The sequence below is a fragment of the Procambarus clarkii genome, chromosome 17 (genome assembly GCF_040958095.1).
Source record: "Procambarus clarkii isolate CNS0578487 chromosome 17, FALCON_Pclarkii_2.0, whole genome shotgun sequence".
NCBI classification, from domain to species: Eukaryota; Metazoa; Arthropoda; class Malacostraca; order Decapoda; family Cambaridae; genus Procambarus; species Procambarus clarkii.
In genome coordinates, this window is record NC_091166.1 from 38,647,786 (window position 1) to 38,672,300 (window position 24,515).

A 24,515-nucleotide genomic window follows, 5' to 3' on the forward strand; every position below is an offset into this window, starting at 1 on the left:
TTGTACATTGTTAGGCATCTTGAAAGGGATGATGCCAATACATTAAATTCGTTGGGGCTGACAGTGCCCAAGTGTGCATGTGAATGCAGACAACATTTGTCTATTTCAAGGGGTTTTGTTTGGTGCCAGGAGAGTTGTTTATGAGCAAGTTGGCAGTATTCTTCCTACTATAGTATATTATTACTTCAATCTTCTGGCTGGTGTCAGTAGGGGTTACATTTCTATCAAAAACTTTCTCAGGACCTTCTCTTCTGTTTTATGGGCCATGGAGAAAATGTTCCTTTGGAATATTTTAATAGTAGGGACCAATAATGTACTGCTGTCTGTTGTATCTGAAGTCGCATGGCGGCTAACCTTCCTTTTGATGATTTTCTCGGCATATTCATTAGAGTATCCATTATTGATCAGGGGCCAGATTCACGAAAGCACTTACGCAAGCACTTACGAACCAGTACATCTTTTCTCAATCTTTGGCGGCTTTGTTTCCAATTATTAAACTGTTAATGAGCTCCAAAGCATCAGGAGGCTGTTTATAACAATAACAACAGTTGAATGGGAAGTTTTCATACTAGTAAACTGTTTAATAAATGTAACCAAAGCCGTCAAAGATTGAGGAAAGATGAACACGTTCGTAAGTGCTTGCGTAAGTGCTTTCGTGAATCTGGCCCCAGGACCTGCCTTACTCTACCGAATTCCTCATCAACCTAGTTACAACTGCAGCTGTGTGTGAGGGAGTGGTTGAAATAGGCATCAACAGCACTGAGCTTCTACTTATCAAGGCACTCACTCGTAGCATTAATGCTCAACCCATTTTACTTCCTTAGTGCAGACTGCAGTATTAAAGCCTGAATTCCTTTCCAAGACTTTTACATCTAGGAAAGGTAGTTTATTGCCACTCCCAATCTCACAAGTGAACCTTACCATATATAAAAAAATATGTACTGTAACCCGTGCTATAAAAGAAATCGGAAAAATTTGGGTTCGGCTTTTGAAAGTGCTACTGTACAATACATTAGCAGACTTAAAATTACATGTAGAAATATTCTTTAAAATAACCCACATTTGAAATTGAACTTGAAAAATTAAGTAAAATAACTCACTTGTAACTCTTGAGTAGAAAGTCTTAATTTACGATCCTTAAGACTCTGAAGTTTTTCCTTATGCTCCTGTAGCTGATCTTGCAGATCTTCAACTTTTGTCTGAGACTTCCGTAACTCATCTTCTAACTGGTTTTGACAAGTCATAGCTTCTTCCATACTCATCCCACCATCTAGTAAATAAATTAAAATTCAGGTACTATCCACATATTGTACAAATTCTGAATTATTTACTAATTTTAAGTATATAGTGCACTATATTTTTCAAGTATATAGCGCACTATATTATTTATATATATATACACTGTATATGTATGTATGTGTGTGTGTGTGTGTGTGTGTGTTGTTTTTGTGTGTGTGTGTAAATCATGAAAATTAACATGAAAAATGATGAAAAATGTGACAGTGTCAGACCACGGAGGAAGAATTGAAACAGGAATTTCCTTAAAAGTACTTTCGTATATTAATACATTTTCAGAAGGAATCATTTACAAGTCAATAAGTTTTGGACATATATAGGCAGGAGAGAGAGGTGAAGTGAAGTGAGGTATAATGACAAATATATGAATGGGAATTAGGCGGATATAAAATAAAGAGCTGCATAAGAACTGCAGAAGGCCTATTGGTCCATACAAGGCAGCTCCTATTTGTACCCACTAATGGTTTATGGGCCCATAAAATAAGAGCTGCATCAATAGGCCCATACATGGATAATAATAGCATAAGACAGTAAATATTAACAATGAATTAGTGAGACAAATGTGTATCAATGATCCTACTCAAATTGCCATTTAACTGATCTATCAAAAATGGATCTAAATGATATAAACCACTGCTAATGTTCAAATTACATGATTTTATAATCTGTATTAAAGCAGATTCAATTATGTTCCTATTGAAAGTGCTTTTACAATTTGTTATTGAAGAAGCCATTTAACAATCAATTTGGTGAGAATTTTCTGACAAATGAACAAACAAAGCATTAGACAATTGGCCATGTCTTACAGAGTATTTAATGTTGCAAAATTCTACATTTCAAATCTTTAGATGTTTGTCCAACATAGAACCTATTACAGTCTTATTACTTATTACAGAACCTATTTTATAAAGACACAATTATCACTATGAGGGCTGTTTCTAAGAGTTTACCAACAGTATTTTCATAATTAAACAATACATGTAAATCAAAAAAGTTTCAAGGCCTTTACTATATTTTCAAACCCAGAAAAATATGATAACATAACACATTCTTTGGGCGAATTTTCTCACTAAATTAGTGAGAAAATTAGTGAATTAGTGAGAAACACATGAATGTGGGGAAGAACCAAACTTAAACAAAGACGGATCCATAGCCGAGGCAAAATTCGGTTCTCACAGGAAGTACACAGCAAGAACCTCCCAAACCTCCTAAGGCGAGATACAAGAGGCAGAAAACATCTGGAAGGAAGGAGCCGAGGAACCCAAGGGAACCCGGAGAGGAGCCGATCCCGAATCATGCTCATACAGGGAAGGGTGTAAGAAAACCCCTCTCCCTGCAACAAGAAGCCCCGCTATGAGGGCACTAACACTCTAGTGGGGTCAAAGGGGGCCCAAGCCCCCCCTACAGATCAACTCCTTTCTTGCCCCGGGATCCTCCAAATCGGGACATGGGGCATAGCAGTCCTCCACACCCTCTACCCCTGAAGAAAAGTTATAAAAGAAGGGACCCTGCTGGAGTGACCCAGAAGCTTCGAAAGGAGGAACCGGCTCGAATGCCTCTGTCCCCAACCCGAATGGGTCAGCCCCTGAAGCTGCCCGAGTCTCATTATCAACTAAACCCCACTCTGATTCCAAAACCCTCAGACGTTTGGGAGTGAAAGCAGGGGTGGGGGGAAAAGGGGGAAGAGCGGACTAAACCAAAGTCGAAGCGACTAATGTCCCCAAGTTTGGATTCCAATAACCAAAACGGGGCAGCCCCAGGGCATCTGGGTGGGCAACCAACCTAGCACGTTGCAGCAATCTAAACCTAGCATGCAAAGCAGATGCCTCCTGTACTCCAATACCAATGTCATCACAATGGATAAATTGGAGATCAAGCAGAGCACGTCTCGCAAGACTCCGGGTCAAAGGTGATGGTAACACAACAGGCAGCAATAACAAACAAAGGCAAAAGCGGTGACTGGCACCCTGAAACGAGGGCACATGGCAACCTTCCAACTCGGAAGATGCATCCATAGGTCCACAGAGCCCAACAAGGGCAAAATGTTTCTTTCACCCTGATGCCCCTGGTACCTAGCAGTAAATAGGTACCTAGGAGTTAGACAGCTGAGACGGGCTGCTTCTGGGGGGGGTGTAAAAAAAAGGAGTCCTGGTCGAGAACCGGGCCACGGGGACACTAAGCCCCGAAATCATTTCAAGATAACCTCAAGAAGGTGTTGCTAACTGGTTAGATGCCAAAGCTAACAAGGGGGGAGATTAAAACACTGAAACCCTTTTGACATGTACTGTACAATCATGGGGGCCCTAGCCACCAAGATATTATGGTCCTATAGCCACACCAGGCAAACAAAACAAAAAGTAAAAGAAAAACCCAGCAAAAGTACAACGTCCCCAGAGGAAACAGGAACCGGCCACTGCACAAGTAAGCTGGCTGCGTAACACCTTGTCACCCCCCAACCAGCAACAATACTACTCCCTACCCAAGGCCAAACAAGGGCCACGAAACCCCAGCTGACCCCAAGGGGGAAGTAAATGCCGAGCAGCAAAATTTTCGGAACGCCATTTTCCTATGGAAATGGCGTCCCAAAAGCACCAGGGAAGATAACCCTGACACTCAAGGGTAATACTTACAGGGCACTTAGGAAAGGCTGCCGTAAGCGCATGCAACCCCGGCACACTCAAGTACACCTGGCCACCACACCACGAACAGCAGAGGACACCACGAAGGCAAAACACTGCCAGGACACCAAGGCCAGAACTGACGTATCAGCCAACAAACTGGAGTTGCTGGGTAGCCTGTGGCCCAATAGGGTCTGTGGCTCCCCCCCCCCCCTTCTCCTTCCATGGAGGAGAGGACTGCACGGACGAGCAGCAATGCGGTGAAGTGTGACGTTCACATCTTTCTTGGGAATTGAGGGAATTCTGCCTCTGTTCAGTTTTTGGGTTGCAATTTTCTTACCATGTGGGGGGTCTGTTTTGTTATGCCTACCTTTCTGGGTGCATACCCAGGTCGATGGCAGACATGGAATGCTCCCAAATGCATGGGGGTTTCCATAGGCCATTGCTCCCTTTGCCTCTCTGATGGGGTCAGATTCTGGCTTGTGGTCCCCTGATAGGCTGAACTCCATTGACTTTTGCCCTGGTATTACATATTAACCCTATAACTCCAGGGAGCCGAAGCGGTTCCCCCACAGAAAATATATAATTACAAAAGGGCGAGGCAGTAAAAGGTAGAGATGCATGGCACTGCTGCACCACCACCACACTTTCCGAATCAACCTTTATTGAGGCACTTTCCTTTATAAACAATTAAAGCATTACTAACACTGTTCATCATGCATGGACTCCAGAAATGGTTTGGAGCTGGACAAGTGGTTAAATGGGGACTTTGAAGCTGTTCACATGTTGGAAGTTTGAAAGTTAGTGACCTCCAAGTAAATTATGGAATGCATTATATGGTCCTGTAAATTCTAGGGTGTAATACCCTCAAACTACATATTAGCTTAACAAAATTCAAACCTGAGCTGCCTAAAGCTGCCTGAAGGTCATCAATTTGATCCTTGAGCTGCTTAGCTTTGCGCAAGTGATTATCTATGGTGACGACATCACTTTGTATCAGTCTCGCAGTTTCTTCATCACTCAGGGTAATATCCAAAATCTCAGTCTTCGACTCTAAATCTAAATGAACTTTTTCTAATTCATCTGCTTCGTCATTCATCTGGTTTCTGTGAATAAATTATAATCGATAGTTAGCAAAATTGTAATTTTAAAATAACAAGTACAGGGTAATTTGTAATGTAAGCGGCTCTCCAATCCCTCATTTTTATCCTTTATCATACGTAATATTACCAAGTAATGCATTGAAAAAAGTGTTGTATGTAAAGAAAAGTTCTTTTCTTTGCTGCACCTCAGAAGATTCCTTTAGCTTATGGCACCGGCGTAAAAAACCAGAGTTGAATGTAATGAAATGCCATTTTCTGGGTGAGAGACAGAGGCTTCCCGGAGCTATCCAGGCTGATGTGTATATTATTAGACTTTGGCATCAGTCAGTGTGAATGGAGTTCTAGGTCTACCGGGGACCACGAGCCAGAACCTGGCCCCCTCAGAGAGGCACGAGGAGCAATGGCCTATAGAAGTGCACATGTGTTTGGAGCATTCTGTGTCTGCCATCAACCAGGCCGCATACCCAGAAAGGTACCCGGTACCTTTCGGGTATAACTTTACAGCGTAATCTATACAGTGTAATACCTTTTGAAAGGTACCTCAAAACAAACCCCTATTCTGGTTCAAACTACTACTGAAAACTAACGAGTTTACAGAACTCCCCAAATGAAAAACGAGCATGATGTCACACTTGGTGTGCCGCTTGTCTGTGCTGCTCCCCTCTCCCCGGGAGGGAGAACAGGGAGTCCCAGACCCATCGCGGCAGCTATCCACCTGTCAGTTCAAGGCTGGATGCCCTTAAACTGCGTAACACATCATATGACGTGTTGACTAACTTGAGCAAAATTGCACAACACGTCATATAACGTGATGGAGTACCGTGCAAGATTTGAATGGCCGGCGGGGCGGGTTGGGGGGGGGCCCCCATACGCTGCCCAGGGGCTATAGTAAACAGCCGCCATTTTGTAAAAAAAAATCCTGCTCTCGCCACCAATGCGTGGGAGGCCTCGGTTACCCAGCAATCACCATGGCGAGTGCACGACCAAACACCTTCCGGACACGCAACCACTTACTCCAGGGCAAATAACTAGTGAATTATTTTCTGATGGTGAGGAAAGTGATTTTGATGACTCTGACATTGATAAGGACTACACACAAATGACCGATGATAGCAGCACACGCAGTGAATTTGAGACACAACCTGCTCCCATGGCGAGGCCTACACGCTCACCAGTGCCGCCTTGCCCAGTGTCTACTCCAGTTCACCCACGACCACACAGTTCTTGTACTTATTAGAGTATGAGGATATTTTGGGCGACGAGTCAGAGGAAGGCGACTCCTTTTCTGGTTATAGTGAAGTGGATTCAGAGCATAGTACAGTGGTACCTCGATTAACAAGCGGCTCTATCTACGAGCATTTCGAGTAACGAACGAGCCACTCGCAGAACATTTATCTCTACTAACGAGCTTTTCCTCGATTAACGAGTGCTTCCGCTGGTTCTCAGACACCTTTTACGACAGTTTTTTTGTTGTTTTGCAAGACGAGTTTCCCACATGACGAGCTTGGTGCCAGAACGGATTAAACTCGTTAATCGAGGTGCCACTGTATTACCACACCTGTCATTAGTGCCAGTGGTGTTACAAAGCGAGATTGTGTCGTGTTAGCAGCATCTCGCCTAGCCAAGCGCCGCCACATGGCACCACATGAACCAAGACCCCTCATGTTCACGTGATTTTACCTCACATTCGCATAGCACCCGTACTTTGCATAGACGGGCTTCAGCTCCTGGTCCAAGGTGTGCAATGATTCCTCACCGCAGTGCCGCTGTTTCTTCTCACCGGACACCAGGTGTACTTGTGTGGAGTGATGGTGATGATTTTATTCCTCTAATTCCTGCCTTTGACAATAAAGACGTTGGAATTATAGACTTTTTCCCTGATTCTGGTGAGGACATATGTGAAACATTATTTTACAGCATTTTATGATGAGCTGCTCATGGAATATATTGTACACCAAACGAACCTTCATGCGGCACATCTCACTGGAAAGAGAGATAACTGAATATTCACGATTGAATCGTTGGAAAAACACTACTGTAGGTAAAATGCATGTATTTTTGGCACTATGTACAGTATGTTGATGAAGTATTGTGTAATACGCAATATCACAGATTATTGGAGCAAAGACCAGGCTGTTCCAACACCTTTGTTCGGGAAATATATGTCCCGAGACAGGTTTTAAATACTCCTCAGGTGTCTTCATTTTGCAAGTAATGAAGACTGGACAGAGGATGGTAGACTTTGGAGAGTCAGGCACATTATGAATGACGTGATTGGAAAGTACAGAGATTCTACATACTAGCACAGAAACTGGTGATTGACAAATCCCTTGTGCTTTTCAAAGGACTTGTTGGTTTCAAGCAGTATATTCCCTCCAAACGCAACAGATTTGGATTGAAATTTTGTTCTTTGTGACTGTGAAACACGATATGTGTTACACATTTTTAGGTAATTACATGATCCTGTATTCTGCTAGCACTGTAGACATTCCCGGTAACGACCAACATGGTTTTTCAGGTTGTGTGGTGAAGTCACTGATGGCACTGAGGCATTCAGTGAAGTCACTGAGTTCTATCCACTTGTTTGACTTTTGGTAGCAATATTTTCACCAGAACAGGGGTTTGTTTTGAGATGCTTACCTTTCTGGGTGCCAGGCCCGGTCGATGGCAGACATAGAATGCTTCCAACCACACGGGGATTTCTATAGGCCATTGCTCCCCATGCCTCTCTGAGGGGACCAGGTTCTGGCTCGTGGTCCCCAGTAGGCCCACAGAACTCCATACACATGACTGATGCCAAAGTCTAACATTAGCATATCAGCCTAGTAAGCTCCGGGAAGCCAACAGGACTGCCCCAGAAAATGAAAAGAAAAACCCAGCAAGAGGCCTCTAGGGGCCTCGTAGCCTGGTGGATAGCGCGCAGGACTCTTAATTCTGTGGCGCGGGTTCGATTCCTGCACGAGGCAGAAACAAATGGGCAAAATTTCTTTCGCCCTGAATGCCCCTGTTACCTAGCAGTAAATAGGTACCTGGGTGTTAGTCAGCTGTCATGGGCTGCTTCCTGGGGGTGGAGGCCTGGTCGAGGACCGGGCCGCAGGGACACTAAAATGCCCCGAAATCAACTCAAGATAACCTCATTAAGAGGACAATGTACCCAGGAGAAGCAGAGCCAGCCACTGTAATAGGTGGAAACTAGCTGCGCAGTACCTCGTGCACCTACCAGTGCACGAGGTACTACCATTTACCCCCAAGATAAACAAGGGAGGAGGAAACCCCTCAACACTCCCAGGGCGGTCAATCATCAAGCAGCAAGAGACCAACAGAGGTAGACCCCAAGGCAACTTGTGGAAGATAACCCCAAGCCCTAAGGGCAGAACTTACAGGGCACTTAGGGAAGGGGAACCCTAAGGACATGCAGCCCGAGTCCCTGTGAGCATTATTCCCAGCTCACACGGAATCGTAAGAGTAGTACTGGACATAAGGCACAGCATAACACAGAGATTCAGGAGATGGGGCTACACAACCGAGCCACAATCACATCAGCCGAGAACTGACAGGTGGGGGTGGGTCTGGGTCTCCCCCTCCCGGGGAGGAGGGAACTGCGAAGACGAGCGGCGCAGCAAGTGTGACATCACGCTCGTTTGCTCGTTTTTCATTCAGGGAGTTCTGTCCACTCGTTAGTTTTCAGTAGTAGTTTTAACCAGAATAGGGGTTTGTTTTGAGGCGCTTACCTTTCTGGGTGCCTGGCCCGGTCGATGGCAGACGCAGAATGCTCCATACACATGTGCACTTCTATAGGCCATTGCTCCTTGTGCCTCTCTGAGGGGGGCCAGGTTCTGGTTCGTGGTCCCCGGTAGGCCTAGAACTCCATTCACACTGACTGATGCCAAAGTCTAATAATATACATATCAGCCTGGATAGCTCCGGGGAGCTGAAGGGACTCCCCCCAGAAAGGACAATTAATATGATAGGCTACCAATGACAATTTTAAGATCATATTGTTTAGAGATCAACCAAATTATTAAGACCAACTAAAAAAAAAAAAAAAAAAAAAGCCTTCTATATCTGCCATTGACTGGAACAGGCACCCAGAAAGGTAAGCGCCCCAAAACAAACTACAATTCTGGTTAAAACAACAAAAATAGACAAACGAGTGGACAGAACTCCCCAAATGAAAATGAGCATGACATTTGTTCGTTTGCTCGATTTAACACGAAGTTAAATTACATCTGCCATGAAATTTAACATACAACTATGTCCAGCATTAACCTCGCTCCATACCATAAAATGTTGACGGTTATTTCATCTATACCAGGAGCCTTTCCTTTTTTTAATTTATAAAAATCTTCTAATTTCTACCCCATTTATCCTCTGCTGTTTCACTGGTATTCTTCCACATCCTCCAATCATTCCTAAATATGTTATGATAATCTTTCTTTTACCATTTGTAATCATTACTTTCAAAATATTTGCCTAACCTACTTGTATCATCAAGTACTATATGTTTATTAATTTCCCCCCTCACTCACATTCTTCACAATTTACTACTTCACTCACTCAAGCTTCCACAAGCCTTATTCGCTATACAATCTAGTGTTCCTATGGGAGATTTGTACATTAGTTTGATACCCTTACTATTCTTAGAAACAACTGCATAAATTCCTGAATATTCTTCAACAGTACATACCGAATTTTCTCTAATTCCACACGTGCACGATTGGCTTGATCTCGCTGCGGCTTAAGTTGTATCATTTGTTCATGTAATGTTTCTTCTACTTCAAGTTTCTCCTTCACACATTGCAGCTTACCTGGAACACTGCTTACTTTAACTTCCAACTATCAAAGAAAAACAGAAAAATGGAATTACTATACTGTACTTCAATTAGTAAAATAGCAACTGGAATGCTTAAAATCATAAACAAGTCCAATATTAAACGTAATGAATGCTTCGTTCTGGTGGGTCCCTTCGTGGCTCCTTGGTCCTAGCCCTCTTGATAGCTCTTACATGTATCATGTCATACCAGACCCTTGTGAATCAGAATATCACTTACCACAAACCAGAGGCCAAAACCTGGTCCACTCAGAGGCACAGGGAGCAGCAGATACTAGATCACCCAAACCAAGGAAACCCCCCACAAGAATGTTAAAGTCAAAACAAAATAATTGCAAGGAAATATTAGTAATCCTGACAAAGACCACAGTACGAGTAGTTAGGTCATTACCCTCGATAGTTTCATACCCCACCACCAGGTGGCAGCCCCATAAGCACAAGGTGCACCCCAGTGTCAACAGATCAAATATGCGCTGCCCAAAGTAATCGAAGCCCATGAAGATGAAGAGGGAAAAGGGAGCTAAGGGACTCATCAGAAAGACATTTATTACATTCAATGCTCGACTTGTGGGAGGGCTCCTTCAGTGGCTCCCTTGTGTTATCTCATCATGGAGAACACAAGAAAACATTCCTCACCAAGGGCAGAGGAGAGCAGTAACCCTAGAAGAGAAGGAATCAGTGCTGAGTAACCCTACTCAACACCATGCAGGCCTGGTGCAAACCAGGCACATTAACAAGATACCCTGCTGCCAACTCAATATCAGAATGCTAATATTATCAGAGTCCAAATATTAGAATGATACCCATTAAAGAAGTTGGCAGACAAAGCTGCAATTTACATGCATCATGGGCCTGAGGGTTCAGTTCAGGCCACAAACTACCTGAATTGAGTGATACTATGGACGACCTGAGACAAACAGGCCTTGGAGCAAGGAATGAAGGATACTGGATTGACAAAACACATCACCCAAGTATCCTGTGTGGTGCACAAATAGCAGTGGACTACAATTGTACACAGCAAATGATACACAGAACAAACAAGAGACAACAACCAATGGACACTACTGAAAACCATCTGTTTCATTCTAAGACAGAAAAGGATGCAAGCGAAGCATCCACTCACCCACCAGGGCCAAAATACGAAAATAGCAGCAGCTTGCTGTTGCTTCTGCTTGCTTCCTGGCTGGCTGGCTGGGTTCCTGGCTTGCTTCATGGCTGGCTGGGTTCCTGGTTTGCTTCCTGGCTGGCTGGGTTCCTGGCTTGCTTCCTGGCTGGCTGGGTTCCTGGCTGGCTTCCTGGCTTGCTTCATGGCTGGCTGGGTTCCTGGCTCCAGTTCAGACAACATCAGGAAAAGCTGCCAAACTGGAGATACATGATACAGGAACTCCCACCAAGTCCAGTCCAACTGAAAGCCACTGCAAAAGCAACTCAGAGAATGGGCTTCTGCCCATTTAGGGCAAAAGCCACTTGTTGCATGCCAAAGTGAAAAAAAACACTTGAGGGAAGCTAAATGTCTCTCAAAGTCAATTGAAGGACACATTGTCAGCCAACCACCCTGTGGCGATGGGACAGGAATGAGACCATTTGCAAGAATGTTAGACATGCCCCACAAAGGAAATGTTAGGATCAAAGCCCAGCCTCACAGATGAAGGAACTGAAGTAAACCCCTGTGAAGCAGACAACAAACTACAGGGAAGCAATCGGAGTGGAGTCAAACCACAGAGCTTAGAGGAAGGAGGAGTTGCAAAACAATAACATTCTTCTCCTTCAAACATAAAAAAATATTCAGCAAGATCAGTTAAATCACTCTCTCTCTGCTAAAAGAAATATTATCTGCACACAACACATATGACATACTCCAAATACAGTGAACAGGTAATTAAATGAAGTAATGACACACAGTCACAAGAAAAAATATAAAAGGTGAAAGACAACCAGCCAGAGATCATTTCATATACAGTAATACAGATCTCAAACCACACATATTGCATATCATAACTTTACCTCTTCAATAAGTTGATTAACTTCATCTCTAGTAGAAAAATCTCTGTGACACAAAGGACAACAGTCACGTTGTTTAAGTTTATCTGTGAATCGACTGAGCACTGTTATGGAGCTTGACAAATCTCCCCGCTCGCGCTGAAAGGTAAAAAAAAAAGGTTTAGTTACTCGTTAAAATAATTAATTGTCACCAACTTCCCTTTAAATTTAAACCTGAACCCTCACACAGAAAAAACTACAAAAATACTGTAAATGTTTGTTTCGTTGCACTAGAAAAATATATTGCATCAATTTAATTTTCTTTAATAACACTGTAAACTTAACTACCATATACAGGGGTACCTCGGTTTAAGAGTTTAATCCGTTCCTGGAGACAGCTCGCAACCCAAAAACTCGTAAACCGAGGCTAATTTCCCCTAAGAAATAATGAGAAGTGAAAAAATCCCTTCCTGACTACCCAAAAACCTCACTTCAAACTAAATTTTATACCTAATTCTTCCAAATCTACACTACAAAAGTATGTTCAAGTTATTACTTACCCTTGTTGATGACTCCTGTTGGCGTATGGAAGATAGTGAGGAGGGGGAGGAGGAGAGGTGTTACTGTTTGGAAAGGGAGTCCTCTTCCATTATAACATCAGGCAGTGAAGATTTTTCTGGAGTGCACTCTCTGGCATGTTTTGCCTGCATACCACTAGGTCCTGGTTGTGGCTAACTGCTTGATTTTCTCACTTTTCTCACAATGAAACCTTCGATTGAAGATTGTTTTTATCTTCTTTGCAACACTTGTCTGTAGTGAGGCATCACATTGTCATTAAAAAGATCAATGCAACGGCCTACTACAGCTTTATCTGGGTGATTCTTTTCAGCAAAACTTTGCAGTCCTTCCCATACTGCACACATTTTCTTAATTAATGAGGAAGGGACATTCTCTACTGCCTCCTCTTCCTCCCCTGAAGATTTGTTGTACAGTACTGCCTAGCTAGTTCAACAACACGAGTACCATTTTCATGCTTCCGAATGATCTCTTGTTTTTCCTCTATTGTCATCCTCACATGCAATTTCTTGCCTTGAACCTTACCACTGGCTTTCTTGGGACCCATGGCGAGATATATAATAACTTTTATGCTAAAATGGCCAGATATCCGACAAAAAACTGTAAATCCTTGTTAAGAATTCAGGCGGGATAGTCACTAGGTGCGAGGCACTGGTAAACTGAGGCGCGATCGCCATGCCACCATGCGCTAGGATGGCCCGTATGCGTATCAACAAACTCATATCCTGATGCAAATTTTCTGAACAAATCGGGCTCATAACCCGAAAAACCCGTAAACAGAGATGCTCATAACCCGGGATTCCATTGTATTTTTACACACTTTAACTACACATAAGCACCCAAGTGTAGTTAAAGGATGAGAGCTACATTCATGGTATTTCGTCTTCCCAGTGCAGTACTTTTTGTCACAGGACGCTTTTGAAACTAATGTATGAGCTCGGTTATCCAAAGCCCACTGAACCAAATATTTGGATTATCCAGCCAAAATCGCATCCCAAAAATTTTCTAGCAAAACCTCACTATGTCCGAACAGAAATCCGGATAACCAGAAATTAGGTTACAAATTTTCAAGAACTACTTGTTTCAAGATCTACAGTACTAAACAAGACAAACTACGCCAAAATAAGCTGAAGTTTCTGTTTTAAATAATATTTTTGATGCGAATGTTTTTTTTTTTTTTTAACTTTCTTGGTAAGAATTCTGCTTATCCAGGTGTCTGGCTTATCCAGTGAGGAGTCCTTCCCATGTAGTCCAGATAAGTGAGCTGAGACAATACTGACTAAAACTTTACTTGCAAACAGTCTGTCCTAATTTTTCTCATTAGTTTGCATCATATGCAAACATTCATATGAAGGAGGCAATATCCTTTGTCAAATATTAGAACAGGACACACTCTAGTATCAGTCCTTATAATATGGAACTCGTAACCCATTCTTCTCAGATATCTCTGCTCTCGTTGTCAATGTTTGTAGATGATGCAAAGATAACAAGGAGAGTAAGAACTGTAGGGTACTGCAAGAAGACCTTGACAAACTTCAGGAGTGGGCGGATTAACGGCTGCTGGAATTCAATCCATGTAAGTGTAAAGTAATGGATATGGGTAAAGAAGACCTGCATTTAGCTATACCAAAAGGAGAAGGCAGTTACAAGAAACAATAAAAGAAAAAGACCTGGGAGTAGACAATCCCAACATTATCACCAGAAGCCTATGTGAACATCGTAACATCAGCAGTAAAGGGTAAATTAGCAAACATAAGTACTGTATGTAATTTAAAACTAAACAAGGAGGCTTTAAAGTCCATACACAATGCCTATGTAAGACCATTACTCGAGTGCTCGAGCATGGAACCCACACCTTGTGAAGCATAAACAGAAACTTGAAGGTTCAGATGTTTGCAACTAGATTAGTACCAAAACTGAGAGGCCTCAGCTATGAAGACAGGTTGACAGAACTTCCTCTCACAACCTTAGATGAGAGAACAGAGGAGATATGATAACTACAGCATGTACAAGACCTTTGGGGGGGAAATAAAGTAGATAAAGGAGGTCTACATTATTTAAAAAGAGGTAGGATGAAGGGGGACAAGTGCAAGTGAAGCTTCCACCTAAGTTGAAGAGATGCAAAGAAGTTCTTGTTCCTGGTATGGGTGGTTGGGAAATTAAATGCACTGAAGGAATAAATGGTTGAATCCAATCCCATCCACATATTTAAAAATAAATATGATGAAAACATTAATGTTATGAGAGGTAATTAACATGCCTGGAATGAACAGTTAAGAGACGAGGCATTAAGAGCAAATACCCTATTTGCTGATCTCAAGCACTGATAGTTAAATGCATGTACTCACTCTCCCTCCCCTCCATACGCACTCGCTCTCACTTTCTCCCCAACACACACACTCGCTCTCACTTTCCCCACACACACACACACACACACTTATTATCTTAAGATGCACATCAACAAACTGGAAAAGGTGCAAAGACATGCTACTAAGTGGCTCCCAGAACTGAAGGGCAAGAGCTACGAGGAGAAGTTAGAGGCATTAAATATGCCAAAACTAGAAGACAGAAGAAAAAGAGGTGATATGATCACTACGTACAAAATAGTAACAGGAATTGATAAAATCGATAGGGAAGATTTCACGAGACCTGGAACTTCAAAAACAAGAGGTCATAGATTTAAATTAGCTAAACACAGATGCCGAAGAAATATAAGAAAATTCACTTTCACAAACAGAGTGGTAGACGGTTGGAACAAGTTAGGTGAGAATGTGGTGGAGGCCAAGACCGTTAGTAGTTTCCAAGCGTTATACGACAAAGAGTGCTGGGAAGACGGGACACCACGAGTGTAGCTTTCATCCTGTAACTACACTTAGGTAATTACACACACACACACACACACTTCTGTGATACTCAATTATACTTACAGTTAAATCTTCTTTAACTTTCTTTGACTTTTCCAAGGCAGTATCCAGGTCTTTTCCTTGACACATGTTGTCAATCTTTGTCTCCAAATCTACAAAGCAAACAAGTTACAGTATTTCAACCAACATACTTATGAAATATTGCATAAGGAAATACAGATGCCTATATTTTGAACAAGAAATATTGCACAACAATTTATTTTCTTTTATAATGCTCAATAAAGAATTATCTTAATACTGTTTCTTTGTTTAACTACACAGAGAGACCCTGTAACTTAAAAGAATTAGGCTATAATGCAAAATTCTTAGTACAATGCAAAATTCGCCTTGGTATAACTTGTGCATCATCTAGACCAGGGGTTTCCAAACTCTTTTGGAGGAGAGCCACATCATATATTTTACACATTTTCACAGGCCAAAAAAAAACATCAGTTTTATAAATGAATGAATAATTTTATTTGGATATTTGTTGGGGTAATCAGCATATGATTCAATTCGGAACAAAAGATACATGTGACAATTACAAAGAATTGCTCTCTGCCCTCCCCTTCAACCACCAAAAACCTCGTGCCCGAATATCGGCCCAAGACATGTTATCAAACATGGCAGCCAAAGCAGCAAACTAACGAACGTCATGGGCCCAAGGATAGACCGCAGGCTGGCTAGACCTAATACAGGCTGGCTTAAGAAAACCCCTCCTCCTGCAACAATAAACCCCACGAAGAGGGCTCCAAAACCCAAGCGGAATCAAAGGGGGCCCAAGCCCCCATGGTCAACTCCTCCCCAGCCCTGGGAGCCTCCAAACCAGGCCCCGGGGCAGAGCCGTCCTCCAAACCCTCTACCCCTGAAGAAAAGGCAGAGTCCAGGGGAAAGGCAAAGAAGAAGGGGGTCCGCTGACAAGACCCAGAAGTCTCGGCAGGAGGAGCAGGTTCGAATGCGTTCGTCCCCGACCCAAATAGGGCAGCCCCCAAAGCTGCCCGAGTCTCATCAACTAAACCCAACCCCAACTCCGAAACCCAAAGACACTTGGGAGCCGGGAGCAGGGAGGGGGGGGGGGGGGGGGGGGGAGGGGAGAAGCAGGGCGAACAACACCAACTGGGGAAGGACTGGGAAGAGTGGTCAGAAGCAAAGTCGAAGCAACTAACACCCTCAAGTCAGGGTTCCTATAACCAAAACGGGGCATCCGGGTGGGCAACCAACCTAGCGCACTGCAGTAACCTAAACCTAGCATGCAATGCTAACGCTGCCCGTACCCGAACCTCGGTGTCAATAGAATGGGTAAATTGGAGTATGAGCAGAGAACACGACTTGCAAGACTTCGGGTCAAAGGTGTCATTGACCCAACAGGCAACATGACAGAGGCAAAACAGGTGGTTGTCACCCCCGAGACAAGGGCACAGAGCAACCTTCAAACTCGCACAAAGTGAGCTGGAACTCAGAAGACACATCCATCAATCAACTGAGGCCCAACAGAGTTTTCCAAGGCCCACAGGCTGTCTGCTACGGGAAGCCCAGGCAAGGTACTGCAAAGCCGGTTAGTCCCAAAAACTACTAAGAGGGGAATTGCTAAAAACTGAACCCCTGTGATGTGTATGATCATGGGAGGAGGAGGGCCATCAAAATACCAAAGAGGACCAATACCCAAACAAGGGAGACCCCTTCATGGCAGGGAAAACAAAAATAAAATAAAAATACACAAAAGCACAACATCACCAGAAGGAACAGGAACCGGCTGCCGCATAGGTATGCAAGCTGTGCAGTACCTTGCTCCGCTACCAGCAAACAATACGGCTTCCTACCTAAGGCCAATCAAAGGCTGTAAAAACCCCAGCTGGCCCCAAGGGAGAGGTAAATGCCGAGCAGGAAAGACTCCTACGGAAGTGGTTCCTGAAAGCTCTATGGAAGGTAACCCCAGAACCCAAGGGTAGTACTTACAGGGGGTTTAGGGAAGAAAGTCCTAAGCGCATGCAGCCCCAGTACACTTAAATTTCTCTTGGCCACCAGACCACACACAGCAGAATACACTACAAAGGTACAGATATTGCCAAGAATCTGAGGCCAGAGTCAACGCCCGACCCCCAGATCGCATCAACCAACAAACTGGAGGTGTGGGTAGCAGGCGTGGGGGGTCTGGCTCCCCCCTCCCAGGAAGGGAAGGACTGCGCAGACAAGCGGCAGTGTGTGACGTTTGCTTGTTTCTTTAGCTTAGGGGAGTTCTGCCTCTGTTCGGTCTTCGGTTGCAATTTTTTTCTTACCATGTGGGGTCTGTTCTGTTATGCCTACCTATCTGGGTGCTAACCCCGGTTGATGGTAGACAGAGAATGCCCCAAATAGGGGGTTTTCATAGGCCATTGCTTCCTTTGCTTCTCTGAGAAGGCCAGGTTCTGGCTCATGGTCTCCAGTAGGCTGAACTCCATTTACTGACGCCCCAGACTTAATATATCGCATATCAGTCCGATAGCTCCAGGGTGCCGAAGGGGCTCCCCACAGAAAAGAGCTCTTATATAGAAAGCATGTAAGAAAAATCCAAAATATGAACAAGTTTTTGTTGGCAAAAGTAGGCCACTGCCACCCTTAACCCCTGGGTTGCTCTTGTGATTATAGCCTGCAATATGCCCAGGTGCAAGAAATAAAATTAAAAAAAAAAAAAAAAGTCCTCTTATAAAAGTGTTCATTTGTGTTCTCTGACCACGGGAAAAATAAAAAATAAATCGTAGGCAACATATTTTGGCCGCAATAGGGCGAGGAAGTCTGGCAAAACTGAGGCGTTGACAGAGCAATCATTGGAGGCGGGTCAACTTCGCCCAAGCTGTCAGGCGGGAGTTGCCACAATTATTACTGTACCTAATTATTTCAATGTCTTTGATTTTTTCTTAGTTTTTGCAGTAATATTATTCCATAGTGTGTAGTGTGATATAATTATATAATAAAATGTGTGAATCATCACTATACTCAAAATTATGGTGTGCATATTGGTGACTCAATTATTATGTTAAAAAACAATTAAATAGTTTTGCTGCTATTACACTATACACATGTTATATATAAGTATCAGCATGTTTTGTTCACCATAATGAACCACTAAGTTGGTGTCATACCAACGACGAGTGGCCACCATACACCAGCCAACCAATGCCATCTAGTTACATATATATTTTTACATTTTTTAGGTGATGCTATAGTCACAAGCTGAACAGCAGTGCTGTTAGCTCATGCTGTGTGTGCCAGCCTTGGTTGCTCACTCAGTACTGAGGCTCTCACACCCGGGAATGTTGCCCATGATTTTTTTTTTAATGGCATCTGCTTACAATAGCCCTGAGAAAGCTGATGTGAACCCCGTGTAGCTGCAGGAATTTTAAATCTTGAGCGGTAGTACAACACATCAATAACTGCGGTGCTCAATTCCACTACAGTTACTCACCACAGTTATTGATGTGTTGCGCAGCTTAAGGGTTAAGCTATAAGCTGCTTCAGAATTTTACCATAGGCAAATGTTAGTGGGGAGGATTGGTGGCTATGGGAATGTAGTTTATGCAACACTGTGGATTTTGTTTACAGGTCTATGAGGGTCATTGATTGTATTCTGCTTTGTTTTCTAGATTCAGCACAAGTTGTGCACAGCATTGGCTTAGCTCAGTCAAATGTTCCTTTATCGTCATGTAGAATGCAGAGAATTCAAGCCAGGCCATGCAAGTCACACCTTGTCCAATTTAGCTGATTGGTGACCTGGTTACCTTTCAAGGGTCTTCCTGGTGTTACATTGCAAGAAAAATACTGACAGTATTCAAATCCCTGCTTGATGTAGAATGGAAAAATGACCTTCAAAGTCTGAGTGCTTCATATAAGCCCCATTTAATACACCCAAGGCCTGGAACATGTTTACCAGGCCTTGGGAACCTGAAATGGTGCTTAAGTAGAAACACTTAAGACTTTGAAAGCCACCCTTCTTGTCTTCAGCCCTCCTTATGTTGGAGCTTAGTTTCAACCTATGGCATACAAGGTATCATCTTTGTATGGTCACCCATTTTGATTCCCTCGTTTGCTTGTAGTTGCAGTTCCTAGCCTCATCCAACACATTACTGAACTATGATCCTTGTACTTAAATAAGGGTCTGGTTTCTCATGTGGCTGCAACTTAGAACTCTAGATCCCAAGTGAGGAAGTTTTCTGTTTTGGCACCTGCACCTTGTCTTGTGCCTGGTTCTAAGATTTAGAATCCTCCACCTGCCTATGCCTTTAAGTACCTGGGTTACCAGCCATAGAATAACCCCCTTTGGACTTGTAAGAGTCGGGGTCATGTTTTGTGGGAGTGCATGTTTCCAGTTTGGCCGATTCTCTTTGGCTGCTGGCTCGGTGCCCAATCTGCTTCCAGTGGCTGTGCAGAAAGGCTCCATGAATGAGTTTAGGGTATCTTTGATTCCATCTCTTCCAAAGGGAGAGGATTAGCAATTTAGTCCCCACAAGGATGGTTAAATTTTTCTGACTTCCCTTTAGGAAGATAGACTGTCTATATACTGGTAACTCTACTCAGAAGCAGGCCCTATTCTCTCGAGTTTTTGAGGATAGATAACTGCAGGAGGTGATGTTCTAGTTTCCCCATGACTCATCTTAAGTATGAGATATCATCTTGAGGTTATCTTGAGATGATTTCGGGGCTTTTTTTAGTGTCCCCGCGGCCCGGTCCTCGACCAGGCCTCCACCCCCAGGAAGCAGCCCGTGACAGCTGACTAACACCCAGGTACCTATTTTACTGCTAGGTAACAGGGGCATAGGGTGAAAGAAACTCTGCCCATTGTTTCTCGCCGGCGCCTGGGATCGAACCCAGGACCACAGGATCATAAGCCCGCGTGCTGTCCGCTCGGCCGACCGGCTCCCGACCATATTGACCATCATAACCATATTTCTTTCATTTTATTGAAATGGGAATATCTACAAGGGCAACCAACCACTGATAATCTATATTCTTAATAACCACACTTTAATTTTGGGAATAAAGTGCATTATTGCATGATACAATGGGGCACTAAATATCTGAATAATATCATGCCATCAAACTCAATATTTAAATAAATCTCTTGCATAATAATAACTTTACCATTCATTCAAAACAAAACAAATAAGAAACCTTAATGAGATTTAAAATGAGCTAACCTTTAATATCCTTTTCTTTTCTCTCAATCTGCTGCTTATGACCTTTGATGCTGGTGTCAAGCTGTGTCTTTCTTCTGTTTAATCTTTCCATATCTCTCCGTAGCTCTGATACACGGCTCATCTTTAATACATAAAAATTCCACAAAGCTAAACATCAAGAATCTTACTAGGCTATGATTACCAGACCACACACTAGAATGTGAAGGGACGACGACGTTTCGGTCTGTCCTGGACCATTCTCAAGTCGATTGATTCTCACAATCGACTTGAGAATGGTCCAGGATGGACCGAAACGTCGTCGTCCCTTCACATTCTAGTGTGTGGTGTGGTCTGGTCATCATACTTTAGCCACGTTATTGTGACTCATCTCCTGCTTACTAGGCTAGAATTGAAAAAATTGAAGAAAAATGACATAAGTTGATACAGTAATTTGACAATATTAAAACCTCTGGAAAACATAAGCGGAATAAAAACAAGATTTGTGGAATGAGAATAATTAACGGCATTGTATAAATTAAACTTTAATCTCACTAAAGTAATGCTAACATATTACCAAATACTTCCAATTTAAAGTAAATAAACATTTACAGTGCAATACCAGTTTCTGCAGCTGCTAACTTACCAAATTAGCTGTGCAAGCATCCACTCTATTTTTTAAGTTGTCTTCAGGAATCTCACCAAGAAGATGCTCTAGTTCATCAGCATGTTTACGTTTCCTACGAAAATATTTAAAAACAAATTAGCAATAGTACATTTCTTATTCCCGAGTTTAGTAGATACGTTTATTTACCTTCAATTTATTTTCTTGTCACTTCTCGATGAAAGTAAAAAATGTAGCATCTGTACATAATTGGGACTTGACCAAGCTTACATTATATTATTATTGTTAATAATAATAATATTATATATATATATATAATAAAATAAATAAAATATAGGGTCATTCATTCACCATCACTTAAGCTCTACAGCATAGAAGTAAGTTCACCTATTTATTATTAAAAGCAAAAGAATTAAAATGCTATTCTGTACATTATGAAAATACACGAAATCTAAAAGCATTTTCTAAATTTAAAAGTTTTCAGGAAGCAAATTTATTTCACCAGGTTATCACTATTCCACGATCCACATTCTTTAGATCATACTGTACAGTACAATACAGCATTTATAAATGATGGACAGGGGGGGAGGGGGGGTGGCTCCATTACCAAACTCCTTAGGGTAACATTTGCTACTGAGAACCACTTTTAATATCCATTGTATCAGAGGAGCATTGCAGAGTACAACATTTTTTATGTAACTATGCTAATTCAGTTTAAAGAGTTATTGTTCAAGGTTACTCTGATCATGCATTAAGAGGTTTTACAATTTGCTCCACAGGAGACGCCCAGTAACAAGAGATCCTCCTTGTACCACAACCCACACATACACACACCTGCTGAAAGTTTCAAGCCCATGCACAAAGGTATCTTCCACTGCTCAGCCAAAACATTATTTTTTACAAAATTAAAAAAAAACTCTACCAAGGAAACCTATTAGGTATTAATTATAAAATAATGAGTTATTACATGCCATTAAGTATAATTTGAAATTTGTTATTTGTATATGATCACTCAGGGTTATAGAAGATGAATCTCTCCCAAGCTGTTGCTGCAAAGATTTGCCAAAGAAAAGCAAATTTAAATCACTTAACTTCCTCTGAAAATTGAAATCAAGGTTTGGGCAACATTATTTAAACCTTTTAATTCAATTGACTACTTACCTGTAAAAATAATATTTAATCACTTAAGCAAATAATTACCATAAGCCCAGAAGTGTATCATCTGTATACATAAACTGTACTACTATACAGTACTTACAAATATTCAACTTTATTTTCAAGGTCTTTTTTCTCTTTTATGTGGATGTCGTACTTCGAACGAGCTTCAGCCTGACGGTTCATTCTTTGCAAAATGCGTTTGACATCATCAAGTTTATACTCTATTTCACGCCTTGATTTCTTCCCAGCATCAATCTCTTCTTGTACCTAGGCAAAAAATTTTTAATATTAAACAATGAACAAGTACTGTAATCATATAATTTCTAAAAACAAAGAAATACAGTCTGTATTGAGTGAGTATTGACACCCCTGCCAGCGTGTTGCTGGACACCCCTGCCAGCGTGTTGCTGGACACCCCTGCCAGCGTGTTGCTGGACACCCCTGCCAGCGTGTTGCTGGACACCCCTGCCAGCGTGTTGCTGGACACCCCTGCCAGCGTGTTGCTGGACACCCCTGCCAGCGTGTTGCTGGACACCCCTGCCAGCGTGTTGCTGGAGAGAAGAAGTGGTGTGTTAGCACCGTGACGATACTGTAGAGGACTGGCCTATGATTTACGGTGAACTGGTTGGCATGAGGACCATAGAAGACTCGGGGAGGGAACTTTGAGTGGTGTACAATAGAAGATAGAAGTGGGCTCGACGGGAAAGAAGATTGCAGAAGTTCTTTTAGTGTCCTGTGTGAAAGTGACACCTGCTGTGTTATGTGCTGTATATGTGTGTATATACTGTATATTTAATAAGTACACTTGGTGATAATTCTGTTTAGTGTTGTTTACCCCCTTTCCCTTTAGATTGACTATTACTGCCAGTTCTAACCTATGACTCGGGGTTGGATCAAGTAAGAAGAGGCACTATGGCCCCATATAAAGTTTGATATGAAAAGAACCCAGTTACTAGCCAAGTGAGATCGTAACACTAAAGAATTAAATTAAAATGGAACAGAGGAAGAAAAGGTAGTCAAATAAGTGGCAAGTTTGAGAAAAAGTAAAAAGACAATGTAAGCATCAAGGTAAAGTAGTTATTATAAAGGCTTATTGACCTGGAATAATTAACTAGAGGAAATGTGCTAATCAATTCAAACTTTCTTTTAAATTTGATTTTTCACATGTCTTTAATGGCAAATATTAATCAAAACATGCATTTTGTTTTTCTTAATTTACTTATATTCTAACTACAAGCTGTATAATAGTTTATGAAGGTGTCTTTTATTGTGTGTTGTGTAGCCTTACTATAATTGGGCCTTTCCTGACATTGTGCTTTTCCTCCCAGGTTCCTAGTTACACATAATCAATGTCTACAGTGATTATTTCCAGTCAATCAAGAAATTCATTGTATCATTGGCTAAAGTACAAAAATTTTCATTATTTTTTACAGTGCAAAAAAAGGTGGCATATCCTTTCAGTTAATATTGGTCATCTAGTGAGAAGGATATAATAGCCACATTTTAGGTGCTCTCAAAAGTCTATGACTGCAAGGCCTTTGGCATGTTGCAAAGACCCTGTATATATAGGTATCTTTCCACAATGGAATCGATTTCCCAGAGGGAACATAGCAGATAAGATAACATTTAGATAACACATTTATACAGTACTTGTGCGCTACAAAATTTCAGGCTTCTGCACAATTGAATTTAGTTACAATGTAACAAAGTGATAGGCAAACTTTACCATAGGTACATCAAGCTTTCCGTCTTCAATAATAATCATTTCCTCAACCTGTGCCAATTCAGCTTTGATTTCATCGAGATTGTTCATGGAGAGTTCACTTTCATTGCGTAAGAGGGTTTGCTTGACTTGCCTTATCTTCCTTCCTACTTCCTCAAACTGTGCGCCTTTGCTTTTAATTTCATGATCTAAAGCAGCTTCTTTAGACCTTTAGATAAATATGAAAAAAAGTAAAATATAAGTTCAATCTAACAGTCCAATATTTTAGGATATACAAAAAATCAGCATTGAATGTAATGAAATGCCATTTTCTGGACGAGTCCCGGAGGCTCCTCGGAGTTTAACAGGCTGAGATGTATGCATTAGACCGTGGCATCAGTCAATTCGATTGGAGTTCTATGCCTACCGGCAACCACAAGCCAGAACCTGGCCCCCCTCAGAGAGGCACGAGGAGCAATGGCCTATAGAAACCCCCATGTGGTTGGAAGCATTCCATGTCTGCCGTCGACGGGGTTAGGCACCCAGAAAGGTAGGCGTCCCAAAACAACCACCACC

General features: G+C 42.2%; 1 protein-coding gene across 1 annotated transcript in view; it reads right to left on the reverse strand.

The window, feature by feature from the left end:
• Positions 1 to 24,515, reverse strand: part of rad50 (DNA repair protein rad50) — a 78,380-nt gene that overhangs the window by 25,118 nt on the left and 28,747 nt on the right. Inside the window, exons 11-19 of the mRNA XM_045765509.2 lie at positions 23,964 to 24,168; positions 22,338 to 22,504; positions 21,101 to 21,194; positions 20,479 to 20,599; positions 15,332 to 15,420; positions 11,853 to 11,987; positions 9,705 to 9,853; positions 4,815 to 5,020; positions 1,101 to 1,270 (exon numbers count right to left, since the gene is read on the reverse strand). Coding sequence (XP_045621465.1) covers positions 1,101 to 1,270; positions 4,815 to 5,020; positions 9,705 to 9,853; positions 11,853 to 11,987; positions 15,332 to 15,420; positions 20,479 to 20,599; positions 21,101 to 21,194; positions 22,338 to 22,504; positions 23,964 to 24,168 — 1,336 coding nt within the window. The remainder of the gene's footprint in view (positions 1 to 1,100; positions 1,271 to 4,814; positions 5,021 to 9,704; positions 9,854 to 11,852; positions 11,988 to 15,331; positions 15,421 to 20,478; positions 20,600 to 21,100; positions 21,195 to 22,337; positions 22,505 to 23,963; positions 24,169 to 24,515) is intronic.